This window comes from Talpa europaea (genome assembly GCF_964194135.1).
Source record: "Talpa europaea genome assembly, chromosome: 8".
NCBI lineage: Eukaryota > Metazoa > Chordata > Mammalia > Eulipotyphla > Talpidae > Talpa > Talpa europaea.
The window spans coordinates 42,486,541-42,500,110 of record NC_140075.1 but is presented as its reverse complement, the minus strand read 5'-3'; the positions used below and the strand labels follow the sequence as shown (position 1 = coordinate 42,500,110).

At 34.6% G+C, this 13,570-nt stretch overlaps 1 protein-coding gene across 1 annotated transcript in view; it reads right to left on the bottom strand.

The window, feature by feature from the left end:
• Nucleotides 1–13,570, bottom strand: part of UNC13C (unc-13 homolog C) — a gene marked incomplete at both ends in the record, with an annotated part of 463,147 nt that overhangs the window by 171,575 nt on the left and 278,002 nt on the right. The window contains one exon of the mRNA XM_084241221.1: nt 11,529–11,662. Within this exon, the coding sequence (XP_084097347.1) occupies nt 11,529–11,662 (134 nt within the window). The remainder of the gene's footprint in view (nt 1–11,528; nt 11,663–13,570) is intronic.

Sequence of the window (13,570 nt, the reverse complement as noted above, 5' to 3'; positions counted from 1 at the left end):
TATTTTCTACCTTTGGATTGATAAAACTTCAAGAAACATGGGTTTCAGCTGAAAGATCTATCACCCGTAGTACGTGAAAATTACTGAATACAATAAAGCTAAGCATATTTGATGCAGAAGATGATTACTGTTGCAAGTATTCACAGAAGTTTACTTGAAGAAAGTAATCTTTGTGTCTACTTTTGAAAGAGGATAAAGATTAATTGGTGGAAAAGAAAAGCTGTGCACCCCAGTTAATGGTTGTAATTACCATAAGAAAAGACTCTCAAAGTGATTTCTAAAATATTTTTTCTTTAATTTAGAAGCTTCAATCAGATAACTTCAAAACACGGAATCTAAAAATAAGCTGTTGGTCTCAGAATTTTCTCAGCTGCATGAGCAATGTTGAGTTTGATTTTAATTCTTAGAAAACAGTGGTTTAAGTGTTCTTATCACTGCTGTAAAATTCTCAGCATGTAGAGTCTGCCTAAGTTTTAGAACTTGTTGATACATCAAGTTTCTAAGTTCAGTTCATGTCCCCAAAACTCCCTTCATGAGTCCACCCTGCCTCCCACCAAAATTTTAATTTGACTGTTGAGATGGTAATAAAATGGTAATTTATATTCATATCTTTATTCCTTTATGCAAATTAAAAAATTAGTCAACCCATGAATTTTAAAAGCTCATTTTTGTGTAAAAAAATATCAATATGGCAAAACCGAAACCAAACTATGATTTAAAATAAAAATATGGGCCTCCTTCATGGCGCAAGGGGTTATGTCTCAGCACTATGAAGCCACAGGCAGCCACTGCAGCAAGAGTTTGATCCCCAGCCAGGGAGCTACCCACATGGCACAACAGACCTCACCTGTCTCGCCCGCTGTTCCCCTCAGCAATGTATTTCAGTAGATTTGCCTGTTCTGCTCCCTACTCTGTCTCTGGGAAATCCTCTCACTCCCTGCACCTCTGGCTGTACCCCAGTTCTTGTATGTATAAATAATTAAATCTTTAAAAATATTTTAAAATAAAAATTTAAAATAAGGGGGCACAGCAAAATGGTGACAGAGTTTTAGATGGTTAGCTCACTTGCTCCACATATTCATAGTTAAGACTGCAGAACATATCCAATAACTCCTGAAGGAGTAAAAGATGAGTGCAGCACGTGCTAGGAGTAAGGTCTGGGGTGGAATGGGCCAAGGTTTTCACCTGGGCAGGTGAGCTGAGTCCCAGCAGCACGGTGGGCCGTGCAAGCCGCAGAGTGGAACTGGCAAGGCCCTCACACAGTCACCCTCTGCAGAGCTCAGAGGAAGCTGGGGTGGGCCTGGAAGCAGCACTATCATGAGGCTTCTAAAGACATCAGCACATATCTCAGTGAGAGCTGGGATGGGACCGGGATGAAACCCTAAAGCAGGGCTACCACAAAGTGCTCTTTGGGAAGGTGAGCCAACCACCCTGAGCCAAGTGCTCAGGGAAGGTGAGCCAACCACCATGGGAAAATCATTACCCCTAAAACATATGTGGTGCCGAAAATCATTAACTCAATAAAAAATGTGTCCTAACACATTAACTAAAGATAGAATTAGAAATTAAACTTAGGATTGTTGACCACATTCCTTTTCATTCTTTTCTAACAATTACAAAAATTGCTAAACAATGAAAATGTCTTCAGTTAATTTTTCTACTTTTTATTAGCCTACTAATTTTGCTTTAAAATATTTAAAATTCACATTATTAGCTGCATATTTTATATAATAGTCCTGCTCTAAATTTCAACATCCATTTCTTGCTAGGCTCTACTTTTATACAGAAGACACTCTTTGGGGGTCTGAGAAATTATTCTTATATGTACATTGGAAGAAGTTTTGTTTATAATGTATTATGATATATTGTTTTTAAATTTGCATGTGCTTACCAATGGTGATAATGGACATTCTATGCTAGGAAAAAATAACACAGCTTTCCTTTACTTAGTATTTACACAGGCTCTTCTGAAGTCTTTTTAATTTTACTTTGCTACCAGTCTGTGGTACTCCTGTTACATTTGGCAATATTTCTCTGACCTAGGTAAATAAAAAAAAAAAAATCACTAACATGGCCCTGAAACTAAATAGCGAACTTAGCCATTAAATTCTGCCACAATTTATGGTATCTTTTCCTTCTTACACTTCTGTGGATTCTTCTCTTTTCACATACCATGTCTTCAAGACCAACACAACTGTATAATTATGCTTATACAGTCCACGTATAATTTGATTTCTTGTTATATGTGTAACTCTTAAACATGTACATATATGATGTAAACACTTCAGAAGCTGGACTATAACCTGGGTGACAATATTTGAAAAGCTAACAATATATATACCCGTACATTTCTAGTAATGAAAAGAGAGAAAAAGTCACAACTATTAGTAAATGAAATAATCAAATCAGTACTTGGATTCCAAAGGAGAGGTATCTAATATTTCTGATCATAGCTTTTATCATCACATTCTAACTACTGGCTAGATTTTAGGTTTCCAGTCTTTAAGAGGCCACAAAGTAATTAAAATCTCATAAAAATGTTATTGTACTGTGTCTAAGTGTTTTTCTGCAGATTTGTAAATGCTTAATATAATGTTGGCATCAAATTGTATATACTTTTGTCTAATGCTGCATCTCTAGTAGCAAATTATGATTCAGTATAGTTGCTTTCCCCGAACACATTCTACAGTGAATATTTCTGCTTCTCCTTTGGTCTGGTTAAGTCTATGCCATCTGCATATTTCCTACAGGCTTATTTTCCACAGTTTAACACTGTTCTGGTAATTTCCTCTGCATAAGCCACAGCATCATAATGCAGTGGTTAAACCTCACTGGAACTCAAAATATAGAGATGAATTTCTCCTTTGCTGCTTAGCTAATTTACCCAGGGAAGCAGTGACTAATCTCTTTAAAACTCAATTTCCTCACCTGTCAAATGGGGGTGATGATTATTGTGTTATTTGGGACTTATTCTAAGGCTAGCGGAAAAATTAAATAAGATTTTATATGTAAATCTTTGTGGAGCCATTGGCACATACTGAGAATTCAATAAATGTTTTCTGATAATAATTAAATTCTAAATATAAATAAAACATAGGAAGTTGTTATTTAGATCCATTGATAAACATCACAGAATATGAATGGAAGTCAATTTGTATTTGAGTTTTTTATCTTGAGAAAAAAGTAATTTGGTAATAAAATTAATAGTAATAAACTAGACTGCAGAGAGAAAATTTATGTACTCACTGAAATAAAATGGTTTCACAAACCTGGGAAATCTCAAGCTACACACAAACAATTTATAAGCCAATTACAAACAATTTCAAACTGCTAAAAGCAGAGCTGAAAAAAATTTTAGCTTCCTACAATTCTTTCCTAACCTTGTAGGAATTAGCGTGTATAAAAGTCAAAACGAGCACATATTAAAAAAAAGGTACACTATTCACACTGACTTCCTGATCTTTTAAAAATAAAATTGACTGTCCTCATACTGATCTGAACTTGTGAAATTCTGCTGTACACAAATTAATATTTCTAATATCAACCTCCACCTCTTAATTTTCAGTGCAGTTATAGCTTAAACTATCATTTATAAAAGGAGGGCTTAATGAAATAACTAATCCATTCTGATATCTCCTGTTTTTGATTTGCAGCAATTATTATAAAGCATAAATGTTTTAAACCTTGAATCATGAGACAAAACAATTTAATGACCCAATTTATTATCTTGAAAATCTCTTTGTGAAATAAGGAAAACATAATCTACCACTGCCAAATTTGATAATACTGATTCATTAGTCACAACAGATAAAATTAGAATCCATTAAATGTGAAGTATTATTTTGATATGCAAAGTTTGTCTTTGAAGACAAGTGTGTTCATTGTTACAAATGATTAAGCATTGATTCTATTGTTGCATGTCATATATGCAACTGAAGTTTAATTAGCATAGCCAAAATTCAGAAGACAGTTTGCTGCACTCTTTTTACATTATTATTTTTTAAATTAGCTTTTAATATGTTCTATATTTAACAATATTTGACATGCTTTCGTGCAATTAAATGCCCTTATCACAAGAAAAAACAGTCAAGAACAATGAACTTTATTAAGCAGGACTAGTAGTAAATTATATGCTAGCCTTATAAATTATAGCTGTATTACAGGGAAATTAAAACATGGTAACACTGGATGTAAAGATGAAAGTCAGCTTAAGCATTTGAGTGTGAATTCATCTAACTCACTATTTCCTGTGGTGATAATTTTTCCTTTTGTTCTTATGTTCTCTTTACTATAAGTTGATCAACTCAACCACCCTTTATCCTTATGTTTTTTTTCTGTTTACATTTATAACCTAAGGCATTATTTTTATGTACTCAGATCCCTCGATGTACATTTATTTTGAAAAATGCAAAATAAAAATGAGGATGGATCTTGGTTAACTATTTTTTTTAACATTGGTGGTGAATTTTATTTTTTTTAATATTTTATTTTATATAATTCTTACATCTTTTTTCATCTTTGCACAATGTATGCATTTTCATTTTACTTATATTCCCCACACAATTGCACCTCCCCCCTTATTTTGACTCTAGTTCTTCCTTTCCCCTCCCCTCTACCACCCCCCCCCATAGTGTGTCTCTGGTTTATAGTTGCTTGTTGATTTTGATTTTTACTTTGTACTGATTAGTCTTTTTCCTGATCTCTTATTTAGGTTTTCTAAATTCCTGCTATGAGTGAGACCATCCGGTTTTTTCTTTTTCTTTCTGACTTATTTCGCTGAGCATGATCCCTACTAGCTCCATCCATGTTGCTGCAAACTGCATGTACTTATCTTTTTTGATTGCTGAGTAATATTCCATTGTGTTTATGTACCACATCTTCTTGATCCAGTCATCTATTTTTGGGCATTTGGGTTGCTTCCATAGCTTAGCTATTGTAAATAGTGCTGCTATAAACATAGGGGTGCAGGTGCCCTTTGGAATTTTAATGTTTCTGTGTCATTTGGGTAAATACCTAGGAATGGAATTGCTGGATCATATGGAAGCTCTTTGTTTAGTAGGTCAAGAAATCTCCACACAGCTCTCCATAGTATTTGGACCAGTTTGCACACCCACCAGCAGTGCAGGAGTGTTCCTTTTTCTCCACAACCTTGCCAACATTTGTTGTTGCTAGTTGTTTTTAATATGTGCCATTCTCACTGTTGTGAGATGGTATCTCATTGTAGTTTTGATTTGCATTTCCCTGATTATGAGTGATGTTGAACATTTTTTCATATGCCTGTTGGCCATTTGCATTTTCTCTTTGGAGAAGTTTCTTTTTAGCTCTTCTGCCCATTTTTTGACTAGATTTTTTCTTTATGGAAACAACCCAAATGCCCAAAAATAGATGACTGGATCAAGAAGATGTGGTACAATACACAATGGAATATTACCCAGCAATCAAAAAAGATAAACTCATGCAATTTGCAGCAACATGGATGGAGCTGGAAGGGATCATGCTCAGCGAAATAAGCCAGAAAGAAAAAAAAAAAAAAAAAACGGATTGTCTCACACATAGCAGGAATTTAGAAAACCTAAATAAGGGACCAGGAAAAAGACTAATTGCAATAAAGTAAAATTCAAAATCAACATCAAAAGGCAACTATAGACCAGAGACACACTACAGTAGGGGGCGGGGGGAGGAGAAGAGGGATTAGGGTCAGAAAAAGGTGGTGGGACATGGAGTGCAGACCTCTCCTGCCATACCCACTGCTCCCCTCAGCAGAGTATTTCGTCGGTCTGCCTATTTTATTCCCCGCTCTGGCTCTGGTGAATTCTCTCACGCTCCCGTGCTTCTGACTGTACCCAGTGCTTGTATAAACAAGCAAACAAACAAACAAACAAACAAATAAATAAATAAATAGAAATTAAAAAAAAAAGAAAGGGGGTGGGAATTGTATGGGGGCTATAACCAAAATGAAAATGAATAATTATGCAAAAATGAAAAATGATGTAAGAATTACATAAAATAATTTATTAAAAAAGATTAATCCTTTTGTTAGTTCAAGGGCTGCTTATATTCTGCTTCTGTTGCTGACTTAATGTATGATCTTGGAAACGTTACTTAACCCCTCTATGCTTTAGTGTCATAATCTGCAATTTGCAGATGATAACAGTGTTGCTGTCATTAGAATTAAAGTGCCTCATATAGTGTCTGTCTCCAGTTAATTCTTTATAGATGGTGACAGTATTTATCACATATAAGTATCAGCTGGGCCTAAATCACCTGAAAAATTCAAGGTGAACTTTTTCTTTCCATTATGATGGGCAATCTGAGAGATAGAAAATTAAAAACTTCAGAAGTGGTTAAACTAGTACAATTCTTAGTAAGCATTCTTGTAACAGTACTCTTATGCTCTTAGAAAAATATTCTTATTCTTTCCAGATAATGTATTTTTTGAGGAATTTGCAGAGATACTGATGTTTTGAAATTTAGTGTAATGGTAATTATATGAGTAAAATCTATACAAATGTTTACTTTTAGTCAGGCAGGTTTCAGTTCTGATTTTTGGATTTTGTGATTATTCATTCACCCCACTATAAAACCCTCGCTTTGCAGATCTGATTGCTTACAGGAAATAAACTGCTTAGATTCTAAGGATTCCAACTGAAACATTCCCTTATACTTACAGCAACATAGACTCCAACTATAGTGGAATACATGTGTCATTTCATATAATATTATACTGGGTTAGTTATGCTACGTTGGTTATAAGGATCACGATGCACATAACTACACATATTTAAAGGAAATTTTTATAGGCACACTTTGTGTAATGGAGAAATAAGACTAAACTGCATTGCTTTAATACACTGGAACCCAAGTAAAACTGAACTCAGCTTAACAAGCAGAGAGCAATAATCAGTATGTCTGTGCCTCACGGAACCACAAACAAGTAGCTCCTTCATGGATGAGCATAAAAGGGTCCTCATGTAAGACCAACACTGTAACTGCTGCTCCTGTCATTTCTGTTTTTCCTCCCAGCCATTTTTTTCTCTTGTTTCACTGGCAATGCCTTTTTTTTTCTTTAAATCCTGTTTATCTACTTCTGTTTATACCTTATTTTAATTTAGTTTTAATTTAGGATCATTTGCTATAACCATCTCTGAAATTGTAACTTTTCAATGACTGTCCTCCCTGTCAGCTGTGTCACTCGCTCAGTCTCCTGTCAACTGTTCTCAGTTGAGGTCTGGAGAGCAAATCAAGTTTTTCTTATTGTACAAAACCTTTTTCATTAGGTTACCTCAAAAAGGCACTTGAGTGGAGTTGTTCAATCCCAGAACGACTAGTGAATGAGACAGGCTCAGTGATTAACCAGTTTAAGACCCATGTTCAAATATTGTTAAATATTAAAGTAAATCTTTATGGCTGCAACTTTATATAGTTTCTTACATATATTTAATGTTCAACTTTTATTTTTTCAATTTAAAAGAGGCTGTTAATGAGAAATTATAATCAATGAAGCAGGACATAAAAGAATGGAATAAAAAACCTTTAGGTTAAAAGAATTACCTCAATAAAAAAAAGAAGGTAAGATATTAAAATGCCCATCAAAAAAATATTGAGAGAGAGAATTAAGTCTTTACTCTTTCCAGGACTTATTATATTTCAAAGTAAACAAGTGTCCCTAGTTAATGAAAGAACATTCTTCTCCACTGAAAAATTCTAATAATAATGTTGAAAAAATATCATGAAACCACAATTTGCAATATCTAGTGGAATAATTGTTTCTGAAATGATTATACATAAGTACTGAAGGAGAGGGGAATAGAGATCTTTTCAAGGATCAGGCTGTCAGAACTGATCAAACTTCACATCAATACAAGGGGAACAATGTGACAATGTTCCCCCTGACAGAGTTTGAAGTACACAGTCACCTGTGAAATACTATTAGGGAAAAAGGAACCTTAAAGCTAGTCTCCAGAGATAGTGCTCAACTATGATAACTATCAAATATGGAAGAATAAATTAAATACAACAAGAAGACAAACAGAATAACCCAGAAATGGAACATTTTATAAGAATATGGTTACTTTAAGAAGTCAATAAAATGGATAAAATAAAAAGGAGTTGAATAGGAAGAAAAGAGACTTAAGACACCTAACAGACAAATGTAATATGTGGATCGTTTTTCCCAATTAAAACAGACCAAACGTGAAAAATAAATTTTTAAAGAAAAATAGTGGCATTTCTCTATGGAACAGGGAGTACACAATACCACAGCATTACCACTAATACCATAAGTTGTGATAATGACTTATGATATGCAAGAAAATAGTCATCACTTTTGGAGATGAATTTCTGAAGTATACAGGAATGAAATGATGGCTTAGATTTATGTGAAATAATTCAGCAAAGAAAAAAATAAAGAAAACAAAAGTTCAAGAGTATAGATGAAAAGAAAACAACAAAATCAAGGTAATTGTTGAGTTTAAGTTATGCAATTAGGCTCCTATATATAATCTCTCTGATGCACATTTTTCCTAACAACTTCTAAAACAGGAATAATTTAGGAAAGTCACATTACAGGTAAAGGAGTCAATAGCTGTTAATACTTTGAAAAACATTAGTTTCAAACAGAAAGAACAAGATGTAAATCCCTGATCACAGTAAAAACAAGATGTAAATCCCTGATCACAGTAGCTTAAATGTAATCTTAGTATATCAAATTAAATATACTATCTTTTAAAACACACAGTTTGAAAATAATGTTCCGGCTCATCCCTCAGCCTTAAGAAAATGAAATGGCAAATGAAATGGCAGGTTATTGAAAGCTGGTACATTTCCTACTCAACTTGAACCTTGGATACTTTCTGAAATATACTATTAATGCAGAGAGAAAATAAATTGAGCCTTTACTGTTGCCAGTTAAAAGTACTTTCACTTTTAATACATGACTGTATTAAAATACAGTCATACATGACTGCCTACTCATGTAATACATGACTGCCTACTCATGTAATTCATGGAAGTCACACAGATAGTCAAATGTGTACTTATCTAAATGTAACTCACAATACTCTTCCCTTACTTTAATTCCCTTTCTAATTTCTTTTAAATTGATACTTCCTTCTGAATTATCTCAACTAATGATGGTCACAAAAAAATACAATCTTCATCACCTCTACCCTCTTCTTTTTTTTTTTTAAGATTTATTTTTATTTATTTATTTATACATGCACTGGGTACAGTCAGAAGCACGGGAGGGTGAGAGAATTCACCAGAGCCAGAGCGGGGAGCAGAGCAGGCAGAAGGACCGAAGTACACTGCTGAGGGGAGCAGCGGGCTGCAGGAGAGGTCTGCGCGCCATGTGGGACCCTCCTCTGGTGGCCGGGGAGCAGCCGGGGATGGAACAGGTGCAGCAGAGGCTGCGGGCAGCTTCGCAACCCGGCACTCAACCGCTGCACCACCGGGGAGGCCCAAGCCTCTACCCTCTTCTAACACTGCTTAGTGCAGTTAGTCTTGATTTATCTTCTTAATATTCTCAAATATGATACTATCTTTCCATGATCATATGCAAGACCCTCATAACATCTCACTGAAGTACTGTTGTAGCCACTTGACTGTTACCTCTACTTACAGAAGGAATTAAAGAGGAAAAAAATTTACTTTGAAACGAAAACCAAAACAAATTCAATAAAACCAAAAGTTGCTTTTTTTTAAAGATGATAAATAACATTTATAAATATATAACAAAGTGGACAGGAAAAAAGATACAAAATTGCAATATTAAAGGATGAGTGGGGAGAAATAACTTCAAATTTTACAAACATTAAAAGGATGTATATGCTTGTCATAAACAACTATTTGGCAGCAAATCTAACCACTCAGATTAGAAGGAAAAGCTCCTGGGAAAACAACCACTTCAAAAGTTCATCAAAAACAATTAAGTCTGGGAAAGTGAAAGAAAAAATACCCACATCAAATTAGCTTGGAAAGACCGAGAAAAAGTCTTTTCATAAATCCCATGTGTGGCACAGCAGCAGACACTAGGGAGAGAACCCCCAGCTCCCAGCTCTTCCTGCAGAGCAAAGGGTTTGGACTGCTCATCTAGGCCCCAATTTCTCTCTCTCTCTTTTTAAATTTTATTTAATTTATATATATTTTTTACATTTTTCATTTTTGCACAATGTATGCATTTTCATCTTGGTTATAAAGGGATTAGGTTAAAGTAAGGGGGGTGGGAATTGTACAGGCCCCAATTTTAAGGGTCCCGCATGAGAGACATATCCAAAAGCAATAGCTTACAATTTCTCAGTTATGTTAGCAATAAATACTTCATTCAGTAAATTATTTATCAATAATACTGTATTACATTGAAGGATCCAGAAGTTTTCTATTTTCAAATAATTTGTTCATTTGCCACTGCTTAATAATAAAACCAAAACATGTTTTAGTCTGATACACCCTTTACAAATTGCTGTGTCCTCATATTTCAGGGACATATAAGTGAAAAAATGATGGTTAAGAAGCAGGAAAGGATGACAATTGGGTTACTTAAATGATTTCTTCCATGACTGGAACTGAAATTACATTCAAAATAAACTTTTGACCCCAACCATCTTGACTAGAAAATGAGAGATATCAAAACCAGTTCTCCATATTATGTTTGCATTTACTGCATATTTTACTTCAGGTTTGTCTATTTCATCTATCTTTGCTACCCCATAGCATTTCAGGTGTTACATGTCGGGAGACCCTCTCTTTTCAACCAGACTGCACGATCCTAATGGGCAGAATCAGCTGCTATTTTCCTTGTATAGTTCTCACCATTTGAGCATGAAAGAAATCCTAAGTGTGAAACCTTCAAGTTGGACTGAGTCTTGGATTTTTTTTAGTAATACATCCTCATTTTACAGATGAGGAAAATAAGACCCATAGAAAATAAGTAACTTGCCCAAGTATCAAAGCTAGTGGCAACTGATCAGATGATGATTTTAGACTTTTCTAGTGTCTGTTCTTCTAGAATCAACACAAATTTGAATTCATATGCCATTGATTTACCTGCTCATAATTTGTAAATTTTAAGCATGGATGAATAGGCTTAGTTTGTTATTTATGAAAATGGATCTTGTTCTCGTAAATATAAATAAAATATTAAAATCCAGAATATGCACTTTGGACAAATCTCTATTATTAAAAAGTCACAATAGAATACACTCAGTATTGCATTTTTAATTATTTTAGTTTAGTGGAGTGTTTTTTTTTTCTTCTGAGATAAGGGCATAGTTATAAATCAGAAAAAAAGGAAATGTTTACACATCAAGTGAAAATAAATTTTGGAAAATAGTTGCCTACATATTTGAAGTATGAGCTTGCACTAAAAATTCATATCACTTAATTGATATTTACTGCTTAAAGTAGAAAAATATGCATTCTTAATTTTAATTATGGAAAAGTTTGTCAATTGTCATAAGAGCATCAGCCATGCTTCAAATATTTTTTTTTTCTTAACTTTGAAATAATTTTTTCCAAAACAGTGTACTTACTGATTTAGGACAGGTGTGTAGGCAGTTTTATCTTCATCAATAATTGTGACCATCAGTGTAATAAGTTGGGGCCAAAAATCCAAATTCTTGATTGTTGGTCCCTGATCTTCCCGAGAAATGTCTTGTTTCTTACTCTGCTCACAAGGTCACATGACATGTAAAAGAAAAGGTTAAGTGTTACCACTTTAGTTAGAGATGTCACTGTCAGACAGGAGGATTAGAGAAAAGTGGTTACAGAAAAACTCTTAGATCATATGAGTCAATACTGTTAAATTCAGATTTTCTTTTCTTCATGGAACAGCATCCCATTGGATAAAGCAACAAAGACCTTGCTTTTATTTCTAAATACTTTGATTATAGAGGGGAGGTGTCTCTTCCTTTATTGCAGTTCATGATCTTTGGAGTTATTATTCTAGAAAGTATTTCTTAATGTGTCCTCTTCCCAGGAGAGTAGTTGAATCCTGTGTGTTGAAAACAAATGTGAGAAATTTATCCTACCTAAATATTTTGCCCAAGGTATTGTTGGTAGTAAGTGGACAGAATGCATGTGTGTCTAGTTACAAAGTCAGCAAATACAATTCACCTATTAAAAAATAACTCTTGGGCCTCCCTGGTGGTGCAAGGGGTTAAGATGCTCCTATGGAGCAATACACAGCCACTGCAGCACGAATTCTATCCCCGGCCAGGGAGCTACCCACACAGTGCAGCAGAACTCTCCTGTCACCCGCTACTCCCCTCAGCAGTGTATTTCAGTCAATCTGCCTGTTCTGTTCCCCACTCTGTCTCTGGTGAATCCTCTCACCCCCCCACACCTCTGGCCTGTACCCCCAGTTCTTGGCTGCATAAATAAATTAAAAAAAAATAACTGTAATTTGAGATTAAACTGGAGAGATTATGCTAAGTGAAGTCAGAAGAAGAATGACAAACACTGATGATTTTTTTGATTTTACGTGGAGTATAGAGAAACAAAACAGAGTCACAAAAAAAACCCTCTAGAAATATGACTGTAGAATTGAGTTTATTGGTGGGCGGGCTGAGCACAAAGCTGGGAAGGAGGCCAACTGGACTAGGGTGGAGGACTGAGTGCCTACGTGGTGGCTGTAGTGTAGTAACATCCATCTGAGGTGCTGTAAATCTATGCCTCTAAATAATACAGAGTCATAAGCCAATGTTATCATAGTAAAAAAATAATACAGACACAAAAAAATCAATATTGTTAAATTCTATGGTATGCATCTGTTATATGAATGGCCCTAACTCTCTCTTTTCACCTGCAAATACATCTGGTTAACTGAAACTATTCTTTGTGCATGTATGTTTAAATAATATTTGAACCCTTCTTATATATATATACTGAATGAAACATCTATATCTCACCTCTAGAAAATATGTCGGCCATAATGATCTAAATTTACATTAAGGTTAACATATTATAAAAACCTTAGATGTTTCCTATATAAACTTCATACACAATACATACAATTCTTTCAAATATATGGCTTTCCTGACTGTCCCATGCCAATAGGCCCAGGATATTTGAAAACTTCTCTTGTGGCTCAGAAAACTCAAGAATTCTCTGATATAAAAGGTGGATTAGACTAATTTGGCCTTATCTAATGCTAAATCCATCCACGATGTCTTACCTGAGATCAGCAACTCCCATTTCAGTGGTTGTATGCTTATCCGCTAATGCTGACTAGGACATGTAACCAGACTTGGAAGACTCATAGCACTAGTATTGTTCTCAATAAGTTAAAATACAGCCCCAGACTGAATTCACTTAGTTTTAGAGACTTCCACACACAGACTACAATGCACCTTTAGGGACATGTATTTTATTAGGGTGTTTCCAGGTGCTGTTGAGTTACATGTATGCTAAAAATGCAACAGATACTAAAAGATGGAGAACTAAATTAAAATAGTGAAAAATTAGTAACTGACACAAGTTGCTTCAAATTGCAAGAAGATCCTTAAGAAAAAAAAAAGTAGGGGAGAATACAAGCTTATGAACACTCAGCTTAGCCCTCATGTAAGCTAAATGT